Source organism: Nicotiana attenuata, unplaced genomic scaffold, assembly GCF_001879085.1.
Source record: "Nicotiana attenuata strain UT unplaced genomic scaffold, NIATTr2, whole genome shotgun sequence".
NCBI lineage: Eukaryota > Viridiplantae > Streptophyta > Magnoliopsida > Solanales > Solanaceae > Nicotiana > Nicotiana attenuata.
In genome coordinates, this window is record NW_017671775.1 from 56616 (window position 1) to 82252 (window position 25637).

A 25637-nucleotide genomic window follows, 5' to 3' on the forward strand; every position below is an offset into this window, starting at 1 on the left:
TAAGGATAATGTGCCGTCTAAATTGAAACGGAGGGAATATATATTTTTTAATTTTATCCATGGTATTTTAAAAAGTCTTGAAAATAATTTAGGGAATGAATAATTAATAACAAAAAAAATTATCTTTTTCTTGATTAGTTAAAATACACGAGTAAAAAGAAAATATATTTTTTAGTATATTGGACAAATGAAAATGAGACAAGAGAGTACAATGTTTTATGTGGAGATTACGTTTTCTGAATGCACCCAAAAGATCAACCTTAGTTCTACAAGGCTACAACAAATATAGGGGGTTAACTCGCAATAAACCAAAGAAGAAGGACTTGCACGATCACGAAGAACAAGGGTTTAAGCAAATCTCCGAAAAAAGCCTCGCATCATCAATGGCGAATCAGGAACCAAAAAAGCAGGAAGGAGAAGAAGAAGAAGAATACGGGGTGTTGTTATACTACAAATACACTACCATTCCCGACCTCCAAGAACTGTTCAACTTCTATGAATCCAACTGCAACTCTCTTTCCCTCCTCGGTCGTGTTCGCCTCTCTCCCAATGGCGTCAACGTCACTGTAATCCCTCTCTTTTCGCCATTGAAAATGGAAAATGAAAACTCTCATTTGTTCAAAATGATGATTCTGAGCTATTTAGGTGGTTTCCTGCAGGTTGGTGGCAAGTTGTCTGCTTTGGAGGAGCATATTGCTGCAGTGAAGTTGAATTCTTTGTTTGAAGGCACGGACTTCAAGCTCGCCTCTTGTCATGAACCTTCGAACGATAGGGTCGCCGAGGAATGTGGATTTACTTCCCTCTCCATACGTATTGTTAAGGTTGGTTCCCTAATTTCATTTTGTTTTTTTTTGTCTGTGTTCATTTGCAGAAAAAAGTTATATGATTGATTCTAGTTAGTGGTTTGGAAAGGTCGAAACTTTCAGAAATTTTAGTTGTGTTAGATGCAAATTAGAGCCTAAATTGAATGAAAAACTTGCCCGTGTTTAGGGGTATGATAGAATTAAAGGGCATAATATGTGTGGGCAATTGGCATTGACCCTGCTCAGCAATTGGAGCAATTGGGAGAGATTGCATGTTAATTGCTCCTCCCTGTTATTGATTTGCACCTTCACGGTTACATTTCAGAAACTTATTAGTAACTTAAAGGGACCAATCAGTCAAGTCCACATTTTTGGTAGAAGTTCGGATTGGATTTGGGATATACTACAACCTACAAGCTCCCAAGTCAACTTTTTAAATCAAGAAGTTCCTTAGTCATATAGAGTATTAAGAAGGTGGACTTGCATTTGTTTCTAATATAGCTATTAGAAATTTGAACTATAACAGAAGTTTAATCTGTCCAAAAAGAAGGGCAGCCCGGTGCACTAAGCTCCCGCTATGCGCTGGGTCCGGGGAAGGGCCGGACCACAAGGGTCTATTGTACGCAATGAATTTGTTTAATTGTAGCTACTTGAACTATTAATCTTGACACCTCTACTGATATTTTTCCTAAACCATATAACTTGCTAAGGAACATAGGATAACGAGCAGCTAGAGCATCTCCTCCAGAAACCTTAGATGATTCTTCTTTGTTAAGAAAAACCATTGTAGCAACCGTTCGGATAAATTGCATGTGGGCCTACGCAGTGTTGTCAAAGGCTCATTTGAGGCTGCTTAAGCCCTGAAGCTCGAAAAAGCTCAGGGTATGCACTTCGCCAGACTACACTTCAATGTAGGCAAGACACTAAGGCGTACGCCTCATTGCCTATAAGTTCTATCTTGAATAAAGCAGTACAAACAATAAATATGATTGGAAAAAAAAATATTAATTGTTGAGGAAATTATTATGAATGAAATTGTCACTTTTTCTTGCATTACAATATTACATATATATTTTATTTTTTTCTTCGTTGCGCCCTTTTTAACTAAAGCCCACACTTTAATTGCGCTAGCACTTAAAGCCCCGATAGACTTGGACCGCTTTTTAATGCTTTTCGCCTTTGATAACGGCACAACGCTGGGCCTACGACACGCTCAGGTATCAAGTTTGAAACTCCAGGGAGTATGGCCTTCCCTTCTACCCTATTTCTAACTTAAATATCCGGCTTTTGTTCACGGCAGGATTTGAACCCGTGACATGCTCCTAACCCATACTTCATGAACTACATCCTTAGCTTTGAACCAAAGTCCTTGCTTCAGACCATTGGAGCAATGCAGAAGTAGGCTATCATGAAATTGTGATTCTACTCTGTCTTGGTCCTATCTAGCTTAAATGTCATTGTGGGTCTCGGTATTCGACTGGCATCTTCCACATTTGCATGATATTGCTGATATTTCGAACCAAAATACAATTAGGGTGTGGCTAATTTGGGTGTCTGCTAAAGAAGGCGAATGCTGCAAGCGTCAGCTATCCATTTAACATGCCCAGCAAATCTTTGGATATAAAGGAGAGGACTTCTGTATGGAGTGAAAGTTACTATAATCAGGATGTTGAACTTGGCCTATGCTAATAAAGAGAGCACATAGATTGAAAAAAATTGGAACTGTGTAAGCATATATCATAACAATAAACACGTTGGATTTTCTTCAATGAAGAGGAAAATCTGGCTAATATTTGTTGAGTAATTGACTTTTAGTGAAGTTTGTTTGTCTTTATCTCTTTCTCTCTTTCCTTCCAGGTGATACTAACCTCATCTTCTCACTCAGGAATTGGTAACTTTAAGTTCCTGTCCCCTGCAAAAGTCACCTGAAATTTCAAATGCGGGGAAGCATCTCTCTGCAGTTGAATTCCACTCTGTGCTTCACAATATCGGTTTGTACTCTACCTCTCTGATGAAGCTTAATCCATGTTCTTCTAAGTTAACTATGATCTTTCTGATGTTTGGACATTGAACGTTTGTAGAACAAATGTGCATGTTTCTCTGGCAGCTGTTTAATTCTCAGTATTTTATTAGGGAACTTGCAAGACAAACTGATTCCAAGCAGCAATAACGGAATAGTCCTGATGGATGCAAGGAATTTATATGAGACTAGAATTGGGAAGTTCTATACTCCAAATGTAGAGACTTTGGATCCAGAAATCCGGCAGTACAGCGACCTTCCTTCTTGGATAGATAATAACTCTGAGAAGTTGCGTGGGAACAATATTCTTATGTAAGTATTGCTTGACAATATTGTATCATATTTGGGTGGATAATTATTCTGATGAATTGTAGGGAATATTTCTCTTATGTTCTTTCTTGTGATTTTGTGATATTGCATTTTTATTCAATGGTATCACATGTGTCTTACATGATGAAGAAAGTGTATATGGGCTCACTTCTACTCAGTTGAAGCCTTGCTGCTATCCTGCTTCGCTATTTTGTTCCCTTTAAATTTCAATCTCTCATTGGTTTTATGTTACTTTCCAGGTGATGTGTATTGTAAACTTTGAATCTGCGGCATTGTCCCTTCATGTTATTATAGAGTAGTGAATTAAAAACTTGTTTCCTTCCGTCGATAATCGTACAACTTCAACTATTAAGTGTAGGACATATTGTGTCTGCTGTCTAGTTGCAACAACTTCCATGCTTTATTCCTCTTTCAGGTTTTTAAAAAAAATTGTTTTTCTCCTTTTTTTCTTGGATATGACTAGACCCGGTACATTACTATCAGTATATTATTTGGTGTATAGGAAGGTTCCTTTAGGACTATTAGGAGGAAAAGATGGACTGAATATCTAATTGATATTATGTAAAATGCATTTAATTCAGAATTAAGATGTAAAACTGCATCATGTGGATGCTTAATTATCAGAAGATAATGCTGAGTAACTTGAATGCATTTTAGGATATTGGTAATCTTGATATTTCTTTAGGAATATTAGGATTTTGGGGGGAAAATGGACGAAAAGTTGCAAAGTGTATTGTATTAAATTGCATATAATTCAGAATTAAGATGTAAAATAGCAGCACGCAAACTCTTAATTATCAGATATAAGTTATAACACTATATGAATTGCATGCGTTCTAGTAGTGTTCTACACTCTACTGTTGACTGAGCATCTGGGTTTCCTATCACTCATTAATGTGTTTTCAGGTACTGTACTGGAGGAATTAGATGCGAGATGGCATCAGCCTATATCAGGTCTAAAGGTGCCGGCTTTGAAAATGTTTTCCAGGTCAACTTTTAGGAGAATCAGACCCTTCTGGTGCACTTTTTTAATGTTGTTGTGTCTTTCTTTGGTGTTGTTGCTACATTGAAAAATAAATTAAACTATGATTTCTCTTTTATTAAGTGAAATTCTGTTGAATTTGGAACCCTAACCTTGTGTCAATGGTTAGTTTTTTGATTTTTTTTTTTGAAACCATGAAGTTGATCTTTTAAGCTTTGCCATGGTAAGACTGAGACTTCATAATGCAATGGATGACCATGTTTTGAAATATCCATGTTATGCTTTCTAAAGAATTTCTTTTGCGGAACAACCAGGTTCATTTAAATTCCATTTTTTTAGAAATTCCATTTCATGATCATTGGGATTTTGAACTGTGGTTATGTTGAAGGTTGATTCAAAGTAATTACTTTCCACAGCTTTATGGTGGGATTCAACGATATCTGGAGCAATTTCCTGATGGTGGTTTTTTCAGAGGAAAGAATTTTGTCTTTGACCACAGGTATGGTCACTGTATTTCAGTGGTTCTTAGTCAATCCCTACTTGAATTGTTGGTTTCAGTGATCCAGCATTCTTACGGATGTGATTACACCTTCATTAGTACTAGGAAACTCTTTATCCAAAATATATGTGTAGCTGCTTTTTATCTCACAGGTAATAACCATAAAATAACATATAATGCGGCTCTCCATGTTAGCACATTAAGCATATGTAGGTCTTTAACTCCATACCTGTTTGTGTGTGTGTGTATTACAGAAAATGCATATTACCAGAAATTTACCTTTTTCCCGTGTCAATATCCATGCCATAAAATACTCTTCTAGAAATGTTGTGTGTGGCGTTCATTTACTTCCTTTGCAGAGTATCCGTAGGAGGCATTCTCAATGTTTTCCCCTACACTTTCTGGTCTTGGCAGGGTTTCAGTTGGAAGTTCAGATTCAAGAATTTTGGGCACTTGTCTTTTTTGTAATTCTCCATTTGATGATTACTCCTCACGGAGCCGGTGCACATACTGTAGGATGCTTGTATTAGTCTGTGATAATTGCCGGGTAAGTATCACTAGGAAGATTGATCAAGCCTCTTGATTGCATTAGCTTAGTTGGGTACTTAAAACTATTTCATATCTCAGAAATTCAATGCATACTTTATCTTGTATAGTACTTGAACAGTTGAACTGTTATTGCACGGTATATATAGAGTGATGAGGGCATGAAGCGTTCCTTTTTTATGGTTAACTGGTAGATCTCAACCTATGCTTGTTGCCTTGTATGCCTCTAGGCCTATCCGTTAATAAATTTTAGCAATTCTTCAGTTCTTCCCATCAGAAGCCTTGATGATGGAGATGTATACCTATTATGTAGATGATTAAGGCCTATCTTCACTTTTATGCTTGTTTGGACTTTGGGCAAACTAATAGATAGCTGCCTTTCAGTTAGGAAGTACCTTATCTGTGCTTTGGGCTAATTAGTACTGCAGTTACCTCCCTTTCATTTCATTGCTTCTGTCCCACAATGAATGACCTCTTCTTTAAAATAGCAGTCAACTTTTAAAAAAAATCAATTAATGTAATAATATTGCTTTTTATTTGAATTTTGATGTGACATCCATATACCCTTTTCAAATATTCAAAGTTCCAAGTATTGCATTATTACTTTAACATAATGGTCTTGTCTCAACCATCTTGGAAGTCAACTCTGTTTGGTTATCCAAGGAGTATTTCCTTTTTGATTGTTTTGTCATCTTTTCTTCACCTCTCTCTTCCTTTTGTTAAATGTTTCTCCTGTCTTGCAGGAGAAGGATTCTTCTTATGTTTGTGAACTATGCCGGAAAAACAGCCAGTGTATTCAGCCAACTTCAGCAACAGAGTTTGACAACTCAGTGGAAATATCAGAAGTTGCAGAGCTTGAAGCTGTCTCTACCTCGGACAGAATAGCACCACCTGCCTTGGTTTCAGGTAATAGTATGGTTTCTGGTATCGACTTTCAAGTTCAGCTTTGCTTGCACTCTTTGAACTTTTTCTGAGCTAGGTTGTATGACTTCCCAAAAATTGTAGAGTAGATAGATATGCACCCTATCAATTTAGATTTTAGCCATGCAGTTTGACAATAAAAAAATACTATTGTACACACTTTGTTGCCAGCACAAACATATTTGGGAAGACTAATTCTGGGATATGCTTTTAAATACTTCTTTTCGCCTACTTGGTGTGTCAAGGCACTCTTTGACATTATGTTGAGGAATACACTGCAGGACCCAGGACATTGCGAAAACTGAGAATTCTTTGCCTTCATGGTTTTCGCCAGAATGCTTCTGGTTTCAAAGGTAGAACTGCATCTTTAGCCAAGAAACTCAAGAGCATTGCTGAGCTTGTTTTTGTGGATGCACCCCATGAATTGCCTTTCATTTATCAAATTCGCCAAAACTGCAATTCTGCATCAGCACTGGAAAATGACCGTCCACCTTCAGAGAGATGCAACAAAAAGTTTTCATGGTTAGTTGCACCTGATCATAAGGGGGAGAACGAGTCTGATTGGAAACTAGCTGATAGTCCATTTGATCCTCTTCAGTACCAAAAACAAACTGAAGGCTTTGATAAATCAATTGCATATTTAAAAGCCTTATATTCTAAAGCAGGCCCATTTGATGGGATATTAGGTTTTTCACAAGGAGCTGCAATGGCAGCTTTAGTTTGCCTGCATCAACAGAAGCTAAAAGGAGAGATGGAGTTCAGATTTGCGATCTTGTGCTCTGGATTTGCTGTCAATATTAACAATTGTCAGCAGGGATCAATCAATGTTCCTTCACTTCACATATTTGGCAGCGACAAGGGTAAAGATAGGCAGATAGAGAACGAAGCTAGTAGACACCTTGCTTCTGTATTTGAGAATGGCTGCTCTGTTGTTATTGAACATGACTTTGGTCATATAATTCCAACACGACCTCCATATATAGACCAGATAAAAGATTTCCTCCAACGTTTCCTGTAAGTTATTACCTAACATAACTCGGGTTTCAAGTCATTGATCAATAGAGCCTTGACGCATACCATCTTTTGCAGTAAGAGTCTAAGAGATTTGGGATTATGCTAGCTCGTACCCTATGTGGCTATATCACAACTTCTGTATGCTATTAATCAGGATCCCTGTTTTCAAAGGTGTGCAATCTTGTTCTGTGCATCTTTTGTCTTCTGAAGTAAATTCGTTTATTTCTTCAAAACTCATGTAAGCGAGATCAATTGAATTATTCATATGATAGTGCTCCCTTAAAGTACCATTTTCCAGTTTCTGCTTTTCAAGAGTTGACACTTCAACTTTGATCATGATGTTTCTATATCTCTTTTATACATTTTTCTTTTCAACTTTCTATCGTCATTGTAGTTTGTAAACTTTGAATATCATTTGTGTAACGATTAATTTTTCGTGTTCGTTCTTCTTTCAAAAATTAACCAAATCGACTCAATTAGAGTCAAGGTAGATATTGTTACTATAGTTTGGGACACAAAAGCATCTGAAAGACATACAATTGTAGTTTATAATAACCTTTATATTGTCCATTTGTCCCTAAGATCATATTGTTTATCTCTGAGTTTTTGTATCCTCAACCAAATTAGATCGAAAAAGAAGTGTTATTAATATATATATATATATATATATAAGCATTTTCAGAATTTTAAAAGATGTATGAAAATTCTTTTCCTTCACTCTGTTTCAATGAGAAAATAAGCAGTAATAGTTTCTAATTTGAAGTAAAAACTGACAGGTACCAAAATTAAGAAGCAATAGCAATTATTACGCCATATGAAAATACACTTGATTATAAATTTACCTTCACCAGAAAAGAGAAGGGAACTTGTGTGTATCGCTGGAAAAAAAAAAGGACAAAAAAGAGGGGCAAATTAAAGATAAAGGTAAAAGTGGGAACTTTTTGCTGTTTCACCAAAAAGAAGGGTGCAAAATCTGAAATAGAAAATATAATTGGACGACAATAGATAATATATGAGTAATCGGGTGCCTACTGCAAATATAAGAACTCACGGGGACCTTAAACCTCAAAAGGAGAAAACTCAAGAAACACTGAGGAACCCCAGTTCAGTTCTGTTGTACCTATTACCAAAGTTATTACAAACCTGCAACCATCCCAAAGTGAATACGAACCTAAGGCTAAAGGCGGGAAGCAAGCAACAGCAGCATGCAGGTTTTTCGAAGAAACCCATCACTTCACAGAATCTCCTCCAGATTCCTTAATCAAGTTCGTTTTCTTTTCTTTTCCTCTTCCAAGGTATAGCAAGCTTTTCAATTTTTGTTTGGCTTTTCGGTTATCTTAGTTGTGTAACATATGTTGGGATATTTCATATATCTTGAGGTTCATTGCAAAAACTCGTTATATTTCTAAATGGGGTTGAGCATGTGGTCCAATATAATTCAGTAGGACTTGCAGCTGTAGCTTATAGTGAGACTATTAGAGGACATTGGATTAATTAATTATATGGCTGCAATTCAGATATTCAAATCGTTTATTTTTCCTGTTTGCAATTTTTCGGCCAAGTGGTGAAACAGTGGAATTTTCTCCCCATTCTTAGGTCAAGCTATAATCTTTTTGTTTAAGAGTTGGTTTGGAGGTTTAGATTTATTTTCTAATTCAATTAGTTTTGGTTTGCTGCTGATATGTCATGAATTGAATGCGATAGGTAGTCAAAACCAGTGCATATTCAACCAAGAAAGTTTACAATGCTGGGCAGCCGACTGCTGCCACTCACCCTCAGGTACTTCTACACTGCATATGTAGTATTGACATTTGCTAAAATTGAATTAAGGCTGTTGAAATTAACGATAATATGCAGTAAATTTAATATCTTGTTTTCCTGGGGGTTGTTTTCCTTGTATGGGACATACCTTCGCTGTCCTTTGGAGCTCCTTTGTGAATTTCTGTTAAATGTTGTTATATCACTGCATGCAGTTAATGAAGGAAGGGGAGATTACTCCTGGCATTACCAGTGAAGAATATATGCAGAGAAGGAAGAAACTATTGGAGTTTCTTCCGGAGAATAGTTTAGCGATTGTTGCAGCCGCTCCCATAAAAATGATGACTGATGTTGTACCATACAATTTTAGGCAGGATGCTGACTATTCGTACATCACCGGATGCCAACAACCTGGCGGTGTTGCAGTTCTAGGCCATGACTGTGGTTTATGCATGTTCATGCCAGAACAAAGCCCCCAGGTATTTCAGGAACCATTCACTTGCTTCCTTCTTGTTGATAAGAAGCTGTTAATAAGAAAAAAGCTTCGTCCTATAATTTAGTGACATTTTTCTTTAGATTCAGCTACTACCATGATTTTTTGGTAGTTAGTATACATTGTAGCAAGTTACAGATTTTTTCCATGCTAAAAGTCAAAAAGTATTTTTAGGACGTTCTTTGGCAAGGAGAAATTGCTGGGGTTGATGCAGCTCTACAGTATTTCAAGGCTGACCTTGCTTACCCTATTAGCAGATTGCCTCAGGTAAATCTTTTTTAAAATCATATCTCCAACTGCAAATAAGTTTGAGATTCTTTTTAGAAGCGAATACCTCTCACACTGATAAGTAAAAGGGCATATGATAACATCCCTTCTTTTATTCCTTTCAATAGGACAATGGAGTACTTTATCTAAAAAGGGAGTGGAAACCTATTTGTCTCCTTTCCACTTGATTATAGAAATTTATGTCAGAGAATTAAATCTGTAAGATTTGGCCTGTAGATACCTTTTGACTGTTGATGCAATTCTTAGAATAATTGCTATTGAAAACACCTTCTTCTTCTCTTTTCCTGCCGGGGAAAAGAATTTTTTTTCCTCCTTTAATATGCGTAAAAGGTATAGAGGGAACAAAGTGGATGGAAGTTAGAGTTTTCACATATATAGGAGTCAGGCCTGGCTTATTACTATAAATTCATGTTTGATAGGACCTACCACTGGATGTAGCTTTTCCTCATAATTTTGAAAATCAAGCAGGCATCGTGCTAGGATCGGTTGAGAATATAATATTATGGGTGAGAAATTGAAGAATGAAGGTTAACAGAAAGTGGACACTGTGTTCCAAATGGATACTAGGTAAATGATTTAGGCAGAGGGAATATTTTTTGGTTGGCTATATTTGGCTCTCAGGTTAACCGTTTGACCACTTAATGGCAATTTACTATTTAAATCGGCAACACAGAGAACAGGATGTGAAGATGTAAATATGACTGTGTTATTTGTAGAAAACCAGTTTATGGTGTAGGTTTTCTAGTTATTGTAGAGCACTTGCGCACAAGAGTTTAAATCCGCAACATCGATAAATTCTTACCTTATAAAAAGAGCAGGCGATATCATGATTATCTCTATGTCAGCAAAGAATATGTCAATTATTTCCTTCTAAGCTGTCTTCCCTGTACATGGCTTCAGTGTAGTGACTTTGTTTCACTTTCTCCATGTTCCAATTTCTCTTCTCTAATTTTTGCTGGACTTGTCAGATTCTCTCCAGGATGATAGAAAGTTCTTCCACTGTGTTCCATAATGTGAAGACAAGGACTTCATCCTACCTGGAGCTTGAGGCCTACAAAAAAGCAGTTAGCAATTACAAAGTGAAAGATTTCTCTGTTTACACTCATGAAGCCCGATTTGTGAAGTCTCCAGCAGAGCTGAAATTGATGAGAGATTCTGCATCTATAGCTTGTCAGGTAATGGTAGTTCTTTCATTTTTGTCAGGTTCATGGGTTAGAGTGGTAGTTCTTACTCATAGAGTTCTTGTTTTGATTGGACATGGAAAAGCAGTCTCTGGGTTATAGAGATGGAAAGATAGAGTGTACACCTGACACTACTTTTGTATGTTTATTTGTTTTCCAATGAAGTTGATACTCTTCACACAGTTAACATGTGACTAAGGTATTGATATGCCAGCGAGGTGTTTTCAGAATTTTAAAAAGCTTATTTGCAGGTCAGCTGTTATACAATCTTAAGTAACATGTTTGTCATTTTGCTATACAACAAATTTTAAAAAAAAGGTAAAATATGTATTTGCATTTCCCTTTATTTCCTCTTCTTCTTTCATGTCTAGGGTGGTATCTTCAGGTTGAAAGATACTACACTTCTGAGGATCTAAAAAAATTTCAGAGAAGGAAAAAGCGTACAGATAAAAGGATCACCGGTCTAAAAGAAGACGGTTCTTAATATTCCAAAAGTTGGAGTCCAGCTTGCTTATTTGGGTCAACATATTCTTGCTCTAATTGTGAAGGAACAGTTCTTGCATGTACAATCCTTTCTTTGATAATGTGCTTCTGTGTTAAGTAGTTCTGAAGCTCCAGGCATGCTTGACGAAAAGATGTGTATATACTACTCATTCATTCTATTTCACAATCATGATTTGCATGTTTTCTTATGAGAGACTGGTCTGGAAAATGTTTCTTCCTATTCATGGACTTGTATGCAGTTGCCTAGCAATATAGTTTCCAGTTATATGGGAGTTGAGATATTTTCCTTTCACTAATTCAGTCCTTTTTTATACTGTATAAAGGATATTTTTTATTTCTTGATCTTTTAATGTATATATTTTTGGTAGGCACTTATCCAGACCATGTTGTACTCGAAGTTGTTTCCTGATGAAGGAATGCTATCAGCCAAATTTGAATATGAATGCAGGGTTAGAGGTGCCCAAAGAATGGCGTAAGCTTTTTCTTGTAATAACTTTTGGAAGTTTGTATATAGAGAGGATCACGTTGCAATTTCAAAGTATTTTAGTCTAACATGAATTGCAGCAGAGTGAATCAAAATGCCACTAAGACCTCATGTGTAAACATGCAATTGATTTCTTTTTCTTCTATTCTCTGAGATTCTGATAATTTGTTGTTTTTCCTGACTGTTATTTTTGGTCATACTTCTGGCTGAGATAGTTTCAAGGATTATACATTTTTCTTTTCCTGTTCCGCAGGTTTAATCCTGTTGTTGGTGGCGGACCTAATGGCAGTGTCGTGCATTATTTTCGTAATGACCAGAAAGTATGTTTACTGTCTTTAAGCACAGTTGAATTTGAATATCAAGCATATTGAGTAGTAGTATCTAATTTGTTGTTTTAACAGATTGAAGATGGGGACTTTGTTGTTTTAACAGATTGAAGATGGTAACCTTGTCCTCATGGATGTTGGATGCGAGCTCCACGGTTATGTCAGTGATCTTACTCGTTCTTGGCCGCCCTTTGGAAAATTTTCTTCTGTTCAAGTAAGTATAGAATCCATGATTTTCTTCTCCTTTTTCCCCTTACAAACTCAAGTCAAACCCCACTCCTCTGGGTAAAAACCCTGTTCTAGCTTATCAAAGTCATAGACAACCTTCCATTTCAGAAAGAATGCACTGACCTAAATTGAAACCCCAGACTACCAAAACAATCTAGAAAGACAAATAGTAAAATGAAAATCATCAGGTAATGTAGCCTAGCAGCTAGCTTCACCCTCCAGTGGTATGAGTTATGAATCTTAATTCCAGATCCTCAATGGCCTTGCTGATTTGATGTGGATGTGAAGAATGAGAATGATATAATCATATAAAGTCCCTCCTTATTAGAAAAACAAAATCTCAATTTTACTTCTAAGCTACAGATTATGCTTGAGAAATAAATTCTTCCCTTGTTATGGTTTTAAATTGCTACTTTTCTGTGATATAGTCTCTATGCATTATTGTCCGGAACTTAGTGATATGCTCCAAGATACATTTCAGGAGGAACTTTATAATCTTATTTTGGAGACAAACAAGGAATGCGTGGAGCTGTGCAGACCTGGCACGACCATCCGAGAAATACACCACTACTCGGTACTATTTTAGTTAATCCATCTCGTATTTTCTTTCAGTTTATATTCAAGGGGTAGCTGAGAGTAGGAATTTAATTTTTTTTCTCTTGCCTTTCATAGTCTTAGACCCAGTTATATTGCCAAGTTACATTGGCAGTCTCGGTGATATAAATTTGGGTACAGTTGTGAAGGCCATACTCTTGCTTTATGTTTTGCCTAATTCTCAAGTTACACTGACTTCCACCTCCTATTGTGAATAGCAATGTTGCTTCAAGGTTTTCGTGCTAGACCAGCTATGTTGTATGGGGCTGAGTGCTGACCTGTCAAGAAGTCCCATGTCCACAAGATGAAAGTAGCTGAAATGAGGATGTTGAGATGGATGTGTGGGCATACCAGGAAGGACAGGATTAGGAATGAAGTTATTAGGGGCAAGGTAGGAGTGGCATCTGTGGAGGACAAGTTGCGGGAATCTAGGTTGAGATGGTTCGCGCATGTGAAGAGGAGAGACATAGATGCACTCGTTAGGAGGTGTGAGGGGTTGCCTATGTCGGGTCTGCGGAGGGGAAAGGGAAGGCCTAAGAAGTATTGGGGAGAGGTTATTAGGCAGGACATGTCATTGCTTCAGCTTACCGAGGATATGACCCATGATAGGAAGGTGTGGAGGTCGAGGATTAGGGTTGTAGGTTGACGGTTAGTAGTGTGTTCCTCCTAGGCCTACCAGTAGTACTAAGACTATTTTTGTATTATCTTAGTCATGGTTCTTTATTATTACATGTTGTGTTTGTTGTTGTTGTTGTTGTGTCATTCACGCCTGTCACCATAATGCATTGTTCTCACTTTGTTTACTACTTGGCTGCTTTATCTTATCTCTATTGTTCCTTGAGCCGAGGGTCTATCGGAAACAACCTATCTATCTTTATAAGGTAGGGGGGTAAGGTCTGCGTACACACTACCCTCTCCCGACCCCATTTATGGGATTACACTGGGTTTGTTGTTGTTGTTGTTGCTTCAAGGTTTTCGTTCCTATGCATGAGCCGAGGGAAATGAGGCTTGATGGCATTTTCGAAGATAAGGAAAAAAGTTTAATTCCTTTTAAGCCTCTGAGTATAGAGGTGTTGGGGAGAGATAGATGCCTTTTGATTGCCCTCCCTTGATTTGAAAATAGTATTTGCTCTCCCATTTCTTCATATATGATGAATGGTAATGCTTTGTAAGATAAGCCAGTAAGGTAATGATTAGAGGTGTCTAATTAGTGTAGTGTGCTTTGGTAATTGATTCTCAATGAAGGGTAGTATTACTTTGTTGATGCAAATGCTTTATGAATTAAGGGTCATTCTCTGCATTTGTTGTTGGGGCAGCTGTTAAAGGTCTTATTACTGTTCAAGATATGGGCATATATGGTATATATTCTGTAGTGAGTAATTGCCCCATATCAGCGTGCTCTTTTCTTTAGATACTTAAGGGCTGCCAAGGTCTCATTCTTGTTTTTTTATTTGATGTGTATAGGTAGAAAAGCTGCGAAGAGGATTCGAAGAAATTGGGATACTAAAAAATGATCGGCGTGTTAGTTATGACATGTTAAATCCTACAAATATAGGTCCTTCCTTTTAACCCTTACTCTTCCACTGCAGATACAAGTACAAATGCATGTGCAATAGCAGCAGAAACCTGCTCCCTCTCAATTGTCTTCACAGTTGCTATTCCTATTGTGCTTTTTGCTGAAAAGAGAAATGATTTCTTGTACCGCTGCAACCATCTCTGAATGAATTTGGTTTGTTCAATTATATTTCCAGGTCACTATCTAGGAATGGACGTCCATGATTGTTCTACAATTGGAAATGATCGACCTCTGAAACCTGGTGTAGTAAGTTTCCTTCCTTACTGATGATTGCTTTGATATTTGAAAATAATCGGGAAACTGCTAGGTTTGCAAAAGAAATTGGTTGTCATTGTTTTGAAATCCTCCTAACGAATGAGGACCAGTGACTTGTTCATTTGGAAACAAATGAGCTTTGCCACTATGCATTACTCTCTTTTAGCAATTTACAATGAGTTTTCCTCCAAAGGATAGTTCAGTCATTCTCTCTTTGCTTCTTGACTGAATTACAGTATGAACCAACTAAGAATGCTTATGTTTTTAGAGCCATATGGTCAAATTTCCCTTTTTCTTCACTTTTTTCCATTTTATAGAGATGCAAAGGGTTAAAAGAGGATTGAATGATGATATATATGAATATTTTCTTAACTGCTTTTGTCATATGCACCTCTTTGGTCCTGTTGCAGCTTCTAATTTCATCACTTTTACTAGTAGTTACATGGAGAAAGTTAAATTCAGAAATGAAGTTGGTGAGGTTTATTTCTATTGAAGGATGTATACATCAGGGTAATGCGTGTATTTGCATAAAAATTATGTTTGAAATCTTTGACGGTCCAATTAGCAGAAAGATCAAATTATCTTTTGCTTCTCTCTAGGTTCTATGTAGACCTTTGTTTTGACTGATTAATTTGAAATATTTGAAATGATTAATTCCTCGACCACTTAGTTCATTAACTCCCGCTCCATACACGATGCAATTTTTGTTATTGATAAAGGTTTCGTTCCTGGTATGTCTACTCTTTATCAAAAAGTAAAGTTCTTGTATATCTTTTGATTCTGAGTCGCAAGGAATGTAATATTCCTGCAGAATGTGTGATGTTATATGCAATTGTAGTAAAATTTCTCAGTAGCTTGCGCATCTTGTTTTCATGTTGGTACTGCAAACTGTTAACTTATACTTTATGTATAATCCATTTCATGACGAGTACCTTGCTCTTTGTGAAAGGTACTTAACGTCCAACATGCTTGCTTCCATGTATGAAAAATTATTAGTTATCCCATCTGCTCCTCTTTCCTTCATTCTTCGAATCATAAAAAAAATTGGAATATGCTCCCGAGCTGTCTGATATGACAATAAAAACATACACAATATATGTCAAGTCAGCTGTTATATGCAAAATTACTGAAGGTTATTCCAGTAATACAGCTTATTGGTGTAGGTGGTAGATTTATGTTAAATTATGCTTTAACTGATGTCTATTTTGCCAGTGATATCTGCATCCATGCATTTGTTTTTAGTCCTTACAATTTTTTTTTTCAGAACTACTATGTTTTTGAATAAGTAGCACCATGAACATGCTACTTAGAGGTCTTAGTTTGTATAATTTATGTTGATCATATCTGTGGAGAAATATGCTAATTTTGCGTGGGCCGTGGCATTTGTATTTGAAAGAAGTACATGACTTTTGATTGTTCTGAGATTATGTGCAGTGTCTTGTTCTTTGACTTCGGGACTCTTGGAACACTTTGTGTTTACTCTGTACATTCATGATTCATACATCTAGACAAGGTCATGGCCAATTGTGAAACACGCTTTACTTTTTTTAGAAGTGAAGGAGACGCTTTACTTATGCTTTACATATAGCTCAGAATACAACAGATGAAATTGAACAAAGCTAATAGTCTAGGATAAAATTGCCTGGTCATTGTTTAGACATTTGTAAACTCCTGTTCCCTCTGTTTGTTTCTACATTAACCTTGATGAGGCGTTCATTGATAAGAAGAATCTCTGACCGCATAAATAGATGAGTGCTTTTCATGTTAGCTTCCAATTACTTGTGATTTCTGCAAGAACTTTTGATCAATCTGCATGGACTGTTATATGTAGGTCATCACAATTGAACCAGGAGTATACATCCCTTCATGCTTTGATTGTCCAGAAAGGTATACTTGTTACCGCATCAAATTAATATTCCTTTTGGCATGCATTCAGAAGTTACTGTATCTTAGATCATCTTCGAGATTCTTGGTTTATTGAACTGGTTCTATCTGCCAAAATGTATTATGGTGGATGGACGAAGAGTTACTCATTCATGCAGAAAAGATTGAGAATCATATAAAGATGTCTGTTCTAGGTTGGTCAGGTAGATCTTGTAGGTCTAGTCAACATGTTAATCTAAGGACCTTGTAGCAGAAGTAGTCGTATCGTGCAAAGGAGTCCCAGTTTGGTTGGGGTTTCAGTGAATGACCGATGGCTACTTGTATGTTCAACCAAGAATGGGATCAGCAACCTTTACTTCGAAATTTCTTTTGCAAGGTTCGAGAAAACTTCCCACAAACAAATAGCTCGAAAGAAATATTCCACATATCAATGGCATTTTCTGGCTGTCCCATTCAAGGGAAAATTGTTGCTTTTGTCATAAGTCTTAGGGAGAAAGAATTATTGCTCACTTGAACTAAGAAGTTTCATCTGGTGATTCATCTATAGTTGAGGAGCTAAATTATTTTCTTACCCCAGTAAGGAACAATGTGTTTGTTTCTTTAGAATTCTTGATTTTTACTCACTTATATATGCATAAATCATTGTCTATATTCACTTATGCTCATTCAGGTTCCAAGGCATTGGGTTTAGGATTGAAGATGAAGTCCTTATTACAGAATCAGGTTACGAGGTATAATTACAGAAATTGTTCAACTGTTTGAAACAACCGAGTTATACAAGTACCAGTTCATATAATCTCTGATACTTTGATCACTTCCGAAACTTATTAGCGTTCAAGACCTGATTCTCTGCCCTATTGGAAACAGGTACTTACTGCATCCATACCGAAGGAAATTAAACACCTCGAGTCCTTGTTGAACAACTTTGGAAGTGGGAGAGGAACTGAAATTAGAAATTAGAGCTGCTCTCAGTTAGTTCTGCTTTTAAAGTCTCCAAGTTTCTACACAGAATTAACCAAATAGCAGGACTAGAATCTGAGTGATCCTTAGTCATACTTGTTTTAGTCAGAAGTTTCATATCTGCTCCTCATTCTTTTCGCAGCCATTTCTACTCTACTAGCAAGAACGTGGATCATTAAAATTTGATGTTATAAGTGTTGAATAATAATTTATGTGATCCTATGGTATTTTAATAAGAACAATTTTATTGGCTTTTATAGAACAAGCAGCATAAGTTGAAGGATCGCTTGGAAGCATTTCTTAGTCATACAGTATTGTCTTTGTGCAGTCCAATATTATCTAAATATCATAGTTGTATATATCCAAGCTGGATTCGTTTATAAAGTAAGGTTCAAAATAAACCCCTAAAACTTCCAAGAACAGATTTTTTTTTTCACGTTTATTTTATTTTCCATGAAGTTGCCAATATAATTCAAATGGCGTTAGGCAACTATTGGCATACATTTGAAAACTAATGGATCGTAATTAAAAGTAGGTGAACCATTAATTGAGTCTAGCCTTTATTTGCCTCAAAAGTCAAAATTAGAAGTAGGTGAACCGTGAATTGTGTCCGGACCACTCGATGTCATATAATGAGCTCTAGAATTAACTATCAACACTAATGCCTTATTTCTTTTTTCCTTTTTTTATAAAGTCAATACTAGTGATTAAGTTGGAATTCGTCCAAACTGAGTTCAAAATACATACGAGTCTAAAGTTACTTTGGCAAGCCTAACTTTATATGTCTGATTTTTCATATTAATTTTTTTTCAGAAAAGTTTTTTTTATTATCTTCTACAAATCCATTCAAATTCTCTGTACTCCCTCAGTTTCAATTTAGATGATACTTTCCTTATTAGTTTGTTCTGAAAAGAATAACACATTTTTATAATTGGAAATAGTTCAACTTTATACTTTTTATTTGGCGAAGTACATAAACGGCCCATTCAAGTTGTCCTCAACGGTCAGCCAGACACCTCAACTGACCCCTTTACCATTTTAACACTTATAGTCCGTAAAAAATAAGCCTCATGAACACCCGAGTCCAACAGACCATATGAGTGAGTTACACTCGCCTATGACTTGTCAAATTAACCAATAAGAAAATGACACATAAATTGTCCATAAAAATCTGATAAATGTAATTAACAAAACATAAACACATTTAAAGCAAAAAAGAAAAAAGAAAAAGGGGGGGGGGGGAGGGGGGAGTGAGGGAAGAAGGAGATGAATGGAGGGGCAGTCTCACGTTAGGGTAATAGGAAATTTTCTCCCCGCCCCCCGCGATCCTATCTGTGCAGATTTCCCAACAGCAGCTTAGACGTTGATACCCGTGCCTACTTCACCGCAAATATTTTTCTTCATCCCCTTTCTGACTTCCCCTTTATTTCATCCCATTTTTTTCTTATTCTACAACTAACCAATTAAAGATCCCAACTAACCAATTTCATCCCAACCTTTCTGATCTTTTCCTTATTGACGAAGCTTGGCAGCTCGGGCGACCTCTATCTGTCTACCTTTTGGTCTTCATTCTTCTCTCTCTTATTTCATTGATTCAAAACTTGGATTTTCAATTATTATTCTTTGTAGAGTATTCTAAATTCTTGGGTAAATTTTTCTTGAATTGGTGTCTAGTTGATTTTTTGATTCAAGCAACCGGGTTTCACATCTTTCGAAAATGGATGGATGAAGTAATTCTACTGAGATTTCATTCATGAATTATGAGTTTAACAATTTTTTGGTTAATGATGGGCTTTAATCTGATGAAACTTTTGTTTGCTAATGTGGGTTTGACAGTCACGGTGGTAGCGAAGGGGGCGATAATGGCCAACTGATTCTGTAATGGTTGGAAGAAGATGTTGGAGTTTTGGGGCCCACTTCAAATTAATTTTAAAAACAAAAAAAACATAATTTGGTATGCAACGCGCGTTTCGGACTGTGTGTCACACGCGAGATGGGCTGACTAGGCCGGGTATTTACTTGATACATTTAATAGCTACTTGAAGTGTTAAAATGGTAAAAGAGTCTGTTGAGGTGTTCAAATGACCGTTGTGGATAACTTGAAGGGGTCATTTATGTATTTCGCCTTTTTATTTTACCTATTTTACTTTTAATAATAAGTTTTTATAATTATATCAGTACCATAAAGCTTTTAACCCTTAAGCTTTTAAGACGTCAAACTAACTCGTTAAATTGAACGGAGGGAGTAACATCTAACCTGTACAGCTACAGATGAGTTCAGAGTACTGTTCATGCCATTCACGATTTTCTAATCAATCTCTTTTCTAAATCTGCATTTTTTGCAGTAAAAGCTTCTTTGACTGACAAAATCAGTTTTTCTCTCGACTTTGGCCCATCAATGTACTGAGAAGTAGGTTATTTAACTGCTCCCGCAGTTGGTAATTCAATGCCAAGCTTTTCTTCAAATTCTGCTTGGTAGCGAGAAGTTGTGTTTTTCTCATCTCACCAGCAGCAATCTCAGAATTATTTGAATGGTTAAGGTTGCATTGAAGTTCTGCAAATCTAGCCTTGAGCTCATTGACCTGATTCCTCAATTCCTCCACCTGTACATGACATTCAACCAGGAAATTTGCCACCTGCTCCCTGAATTCCTCCATTTCTCGACTTTCTAAACTGTAATAGCTCTGTTCCTCTTTCTCTAACTCTTCCAAGTTGTCTACCTCATCCTTCAAATCCCTGTGTTTCTGAAGATTCTGGAGATAATCAGCATCAAGGCGGTGGAGGCGAGACTTGAGAGAAGAGATAAACAAGTATTGAGAAGCAATTTTGCGATCAAGCTTGAGGCAACGCTGTTCCATGGATGCGATGTTGGAAATTCTCGAGGCCAACACCTGAGACTTGCTTTGCTGGAGCTCTTTCTCCAACTGAAGAACAGAGAGACGCTCGCTTCTGCTCTGCTCCATCTGTTCAAGTCTTTCACTGAATGCCGACGGAAGCGCCATCGCTGATCCTGCAAACTTAAGATTCAGGAGTTTTAAACTTTAGCCTCTTAGATTTGAAAATGATGCTGAGGCGGCTAAACATTAATTAGTGCATGCACTTGATGGTTCCTTGAGAAATGATAAAAATTATTACTAATTGTTAAGTATTTACAATTTTGATATATAAAATTACTCCCTCCGGTTCACAATAAGTGTCCAATTTACTTTTAGCGCGCCCATTAAGAAAATATTAAATTCTATACAAAATTACCTATTATGACTAAACTATCCCTAATTAAACATTTAATGTGAGGAGTAAGAAAACTTTTTAGTGATATGTACATAGGGGTTATTTTGTAAAAACAAATTGAATTCTTTCTTGATTACATAACTGGACACTTATTTTGAACCAAAATGTAAAAGTAAATTGGACACTTATTGTGAACCGGAGGGAGTAATAATTTCATAACTCATGTTGGTAATATTATTATTAGTACTAACACAAAACAAAAGACAACTAAACATTCGACTGTATAACAACAACAACAACAAAAAACCTAGTGAAATCTCACAAATGGAGTCTGGGGAGGATAGTGCGTATGCAGACGGCCTTACCCCTATCTTGTGGAGGTAAAGAGTTTGTTTCCGAAAGACCCTCGGATCGAGAGTATGAATAGAAAACAATCAAATATCAACAACAAAAGCCAAATGTAAGAACCGAAAAAATAGATGGAAGAAAGTAATAGCACTAGCAACAAGCAGTAACTACAACAAAATACTAGAAAGTCAAAGTGGAAGATATAATAAGAAAACAACCATAATACTAGCAATCTGAGAACAATGATAAGATACTAACAGACTAGCCCTAAACAACTCGATATGGATTTGAAAAACGGCCGACTACCTACTATTCTTCTTCCCTAATTCTGACCTTCACACCCTCCTATTTAGGATCATGTCCTCAGTAAGCTCACGTCGGACTATGTCTATGATTGACAAAATTTAATATCAAATCTACTTTCTGTAATGGAATTAACCAAACAATAGATTGTAAAAGACTTCTAGTTGTAGAGGCAAAGTAAGTAACTGGCCCACTATGAATTGTATGTGTCGATGTTATGGGAAGGAATTAAAAGAACAGATTTCTTGAATGTAATTAGGGGAAGTTGGTAGTTGCCATTATTTGGCTACTACGTAGTGGTTAAATGAGTGTAACCATCTCACCGTCCACATTTATTCAGCAAACCATCTCTTTTACAGCCAGTTAGCTATTACTTCCTTGGACAAACTAGACTATGATGGATTTCAACTATATACGAGCTGTGCAGCAGTCCGTTGTCAGTTAATTTAAAAAAAAAAACTGATAGTAATTAATAAACATGGTAGCTAATTAATTACTTTTCTAACACAAACCTATTACGCTGGAACAATTATTCCGACAATTTTCTCTCCCTCATTTAATGTATTACCTCAAGATGCTCTCATTTCTCCTTAATAATACATTGTGTTATATAATTATTGAATACATGATGAATAGTAATGTTATATGTGAATGTACATTACTAGTATACATTCATAGTATCTTAAGGTATATATAAAATATACATACATATATATGACATATTTATGATATACACATACAATATAATATATTCATAGTTTCTTAATGGTATATATATAGGAGTAATATACATATACGTATATATTTATATACACGATATAATGATGGCATTTAACAGTGTATAAATTAAAATGATATTCTACTATATTATATACATAGTATAATAATATATAACTTACAGTGTTATTCTAGTATATTAATTTTATATTTTATCATATTAGTTTCTCTTTAATGTGCTTCAAGCTCTTCTAGCTAAGTTGAAGAAAAAAAGAGAAGAAAAGATCTTCCAAAAATCTCCATGACAAAGTAAAAATGAGAGAGATGGGTAAAGCATAAAGAAGGAAGTACATAACGTATTGGAATAGGAAAGAAAAAGGAAAGATTTTTTTAAAAGTCGAGAGATTTTTTAGGGGCCTAATAGAATTGGACAAACTTTCAAATTTAAATTCAAAATTAGATCTGCTAAAATGGTAAAAAAAAATTGTTATTTTGGAATAAGCAGAACATACTACTATTATTTATGAGAATACTCTTTAAAAAGGGAGCAAGTGTGTAAAAAATACTCTTTATTTATTTATTTATTTACTTTTTTTTTTTGGCGTCAAGATACTGTTGATTAGGGTACAAATTAAGAAAGCAAGTAGTTGCAACACGCAATAAAGTGATCCTATTTTTAGTGATAAATAGCAGTGACAACATTTAGTAACAATGAATCATACTAAACTTTATGCTCCTATAGGATTATATATCATATACGATTAACAATTAAATTTGATTTGTAGGATATTGATGGAAGATGCCAAGATTTAGAGGAGATGGCAGACTTACTTCCATAAACTTCTGAATGGAAAAGGGGATCGGGATATTGTGCTAGGCGAATTGGAGCATTCCAAGAGTCACCGTGACTTCGGGCACTGCAGGCGTATCAAGGCTGAGGAGGTTGTGGGGGCTATGCGTAAGATGAGTAGGGGCAGAGCAACCGGGCCAGACGAGATTCCGGTGGAATTTTAGAAGTGTGTAGGGAGAGCAGGTTCGGAGTGGTTGACTGGGTTGTTTATTGTTATTTTTAAGGCGAAGAGAATGCCGGATGAATGGAGGTGGAGTACGGTGTTCTATTGTATAAGAACAAAGGTGATATCCAAAGTTCTAACAATTATAGGGGTATCAAATTACTGAGTCATACAATGAAAGTATGGGAGAGGTCATTGAAGCGAGGGTGAGGATGACAGTGTCTGTATCCGACAACCAGTTCGGGTTCATGCCGGGTCGTTCTACCACAGAAGCTATACACCTTGTTAGGAGGTTGGTGGAACTGTACAGAGAGAGAAAGAAGGATCTGCACATGGTATTTATTGACCTAGAGAAAGCATATGACAAGGTTCCAAGAGAAGTTCTCTGGAGATGCTTGGAGACAAAAGATGTATCGGTTCCCTATATTATGGCGATTAGGGATATGTATGACGGGGCTAAGACTCGGGTTAGGATAGTAGGAGGCTACTCGGAGCATTTTCCGGTTGAAATGGGGTTACACCAAGGCTCTGCGCTCAGTCCGTTCTTATTCGCCCTGGTGATGGAGAATTAACAAACCATATTCAAGGGGAGGTGCCATGGTGCATGCTATTTGCCGATGACATAGTTCTGATTGAACTAGCCGGTGTTAACGAGAGACTAGAAGTTTAGAGACAGACTCTTGAGTCTAAAGGTTCTAAGCTAAGCAGAACGAAGACGGAATACTTGGAGTGTGAGTTCAGCACTGAGCCGGGAGAAGTGGGCATGGATGTGAGGCTTGAATCACAGGTTATCCCTAGTAGAGGCAGCTTCAAGTACCTTGGGTCGGTTATCCACGGGGGAGGGGAGATCGATGAGGATGTCGCACACCGTATTGGGGTAGGTTGGATGAAGTGGAGGTTAGCATCCGGAGTTTTGTGTGACAAGAGAGTGCCAACGATACTCAAAGGTAAGTTCTATAAAGCGGTGGTTAGACCGGCCATGATGTATGGGGCTGAGTGTTGGCCTGTTAAGAACTCACATATCCAAAAGATGAAAGTAGCAGAAATGAGGATGTTGAGGTGGATGTGCGGGCACACTAGGATGGACAAGATTAGAAATGATGATATCCGGGAGAAGGTGCACGTGGCTCCCATTGATGACAAGATACGGGAAGCGAGGCTCAGATGGTTTGGACATGTACAGAGGAGAAGCCCATATGCTCTAGTAAGGAGGTGTGAGCGACTGGTTGTGGAGGGCACGAGAAGAGGTAGAGGGCGGCCTAAGAAATATTGGGGAGAAGTGATCAGGCAGGATATGGCGAGACTTCAGATTTCCGAGGACATGACACTTGATAGGAAGTTGTGGAGGTTGAGTATTACGGTTGTAGGCTAGGAGGTAGTTGAGTCTTGCGTTACCTTGTACTGTTGTGAGCCTAGTCTGGTAGAGTTTTTGTCTGAGATAGCTAGGGGCATTGTCGTGTCTTACTATTTTCTCTTTTCGGTGCAGGACCTATTTACTAGCCATCATTTTTGTTTTTGTTTTGCATTTTTCCTTCTGCATTTTATGTTCCTATTTTTCCTATGATCTCTGTGGTGAAACTAACATTCCCCCCTTTTTGTTTTTCTTCTTATCTTGAGCCGGGGGTCTTCCGGAAACAGCATCCCTACTCCTTCGGGGTAGGGGTAAGGTCTGCGTACATAGTACCCTCCCCAGACCCCACTTGTGGGACTTTACTGTGTTGTTGTTGTTGTTGTTGTAATTAAATTTGATTTGTGGTTTTAAAGATACGTGATTTAGTTCAATACCAATTAGGAATCAAGAAATATGAAGTAGAAATGAAAGATAAAAGTGAATCAAACCAATGTTACTTAGCAGCAGTGACCTCGAGGTGGCTTAAGGCAGTAAGAACAATTAAGTAGGAAAATTAAAGTAAGAACAATTAAGCTAAGGGACAATTCTGATGAACAGCAAGCAAAAAGTAGAGAGTATATTCTTTGCTCAGTAAAAAGATGGTCTTACAAATGATTGGGGTCCCCTTTATATAAAGGGGAACCCTAAATAAGGAATATTTCCATTTACAATAGGGAATATTCTTGTTACAGCTGTCTAACCGCCCAGTATGGAATTGTACAATCCTATTCTGTGATTTGCGCGATGACTTTTGGGGACGTGACAGGAATCTAGCTCGTTTTGGTACAAATCCATAATGGTACTATTTCGGAGTAGAACACGCTTGGCCTTGGTATTCCTCGAACTCCTTCCTCCGGGTATTACACTCCGTCTTCGAGCTCGAGCCCAGTCCATCGGTTTCGAACTCAACCTCTCCCGGACTCAAGCCTAGGGCGGAACATCGAGCTTCTACACCGGGGGCATATGACTTTGACCGTATATATATATAT

At 37.0% G+C, this 25637-nt stretch overlaps 3 protein-coding genes across 5 annotated transcripts; 2 read left to right on the plus strand and 1 right to left on the minus strand.

Annotated features, from left to right (window-relative positions):
* Nucleotides 1–258: 258 nt before the first annotated feature.
* Nucleotides 259–7495, plus strand: LOC109210154 (rhodanese-like domain-containing protein 6). Of its 2 annotated transcripts, XM_019373529.1 has the most exons (10): nucleotides 259–566; nucleotides 660–821; nucleotides 2689–2794; nucleotides 2937–3135; nucleotides 4060–4141; nucleotides 4552–4634; nucleotides 5049–5181; nucleotides 5924–6086; nucleotides 6383–7115; nucleotides 7191–7495. In XM_019373529.1, the coding sequence occupies exons 1-10, from the start codon at nucleotides 384–386 to the stop codon at nucleotides 7219–7221; spliced, it is 1875 nt and encodes a 624-aa protein (XP_019229074.1). In that variant the 5' UTR covers nucleotides 259–383; the 3' UTR covers nucleotides 7222–7495. The 2 variants fall into 2 exon arrangements, with proteins under 2 accessions (XP_019229074.1, XP_019229075.1); XM_019373530.1 differs by having other exon boundaries at nucleotides 260–566; nucleotides 6383–7495.
* Nucleotides 7496–8160: 665 nt separating this feature from the next.
* On the plus strand, nucleotides 8161–17932 carry LOC109210156 (probable Xaa-Pro aminopeptidase 3). Of its 2 annotated transcripts, none has more exons than XM_019373531.1 (14): nucleotides 8161–8410; nucleotides 8820–8894; nucleotides 9089–9352; nucleotides 9541–9633; nucleotides 10623–10829; nucleotides 11708–11811; nucleotides 12077–12143; nucleotides 12256–12363; nucleotides 12859–12951; nucleotides 14436–14526; nucleotides 14723–14793; nucleotides 16634–16689; nucleotides 17357–17417; nucleotides 17554–17932. In XM_019373531.1, exons 1-14 carry the CDS (start codon nucleotides 8321–8323, stop codon nucleotides 17644–17646), a joined length of 1473 nt encoding a protein of 490 aa, XP_019229076.1. In that variant the 5' UTR covers nucleotides 8161–8320; the 3' UTR covers nucleotides 17647–17932. The 2 variants fall into 2 exon arrangements, with proteins under 2 accessions (XP_019229076.1, XP_019229077.1); XM_019373532.1 differs by having other exon boundaries at nucleotides 8163–8380.
* A 953-nt stretch (nucleotides 17933–18885) lies between these two features.
* On the minus strand, nucleotides 18886–20976 carry LOC109210157. Its single transcript, XM_019373533.1, has one exon. The coding sequence runs from the start codon at nucleotides 20646–20648 to the stop codon at nucleotides 20016–20018; it is 633 nt and encodes a 210-aa protein (XP_019229078.1). The 5' UTR covers nucleotides 20649–20976; the 3' UTR covers nucleotides 18886–20015.
* Between the last annotated feature and the right edge of the window lie 4661 nt (nucleotides 20977–25637).

Excerpts from the sequence above, each read along its gene's own strand:
- LOC109210154 (XM_019373529.1), top strand. The coding sequence starts at position 384 with ATGGCGAATCAGGAACCAAAAAAGCAGGAAGGAGAAGAAGAAGAAGAA. Across the intron at positions 3,136-4,059 it reads CGTGGGAACAATATTCTTAT|GTACTGTACTGGAGGAATTA; the intron begins GTAAGTATTGCT and ends ATGTGTTTTCAG. Across the intron at positions 7,116-7,190 it reads GATTTCCTCCAACGTTTCCT|TAAGAGTCTAAGAGATTTGG; the intron begins GTAAGTTATTAC and ends CATCTTTTGCAG.
- LOC109210156 (XM_019373531.1), top strand. The coding sequence starts at position 8,321 with ATGCAGGTTTTTCGAAGAAACCCATCACTTCACAGAATCTCCTCCAGA. Across the intron at positions 9,353-9,540 it reads TGCCAGAACAAAGCCCCCAG|GACGTTCTTTGGCAAGGAGA; the intron begins GTATTTCAGGAA and ends AAGTATTTTTAG. Across the intron at positions 9,634-10,622 it reads CTATTAGCAGATTGCCTCAG|ATTCTCTCCAGGATGATAGA; the intron begins GTAAATCTTTTT and ends TGGACTTGTCAG.
- LOC109210157 (XM_019373533.1), bottom strand. The coding sequence starts at position 20,648 with ATGGCGCTTCCGTCGGCATTCAGTGAAAGACTTGAACAGATGGAGCAG.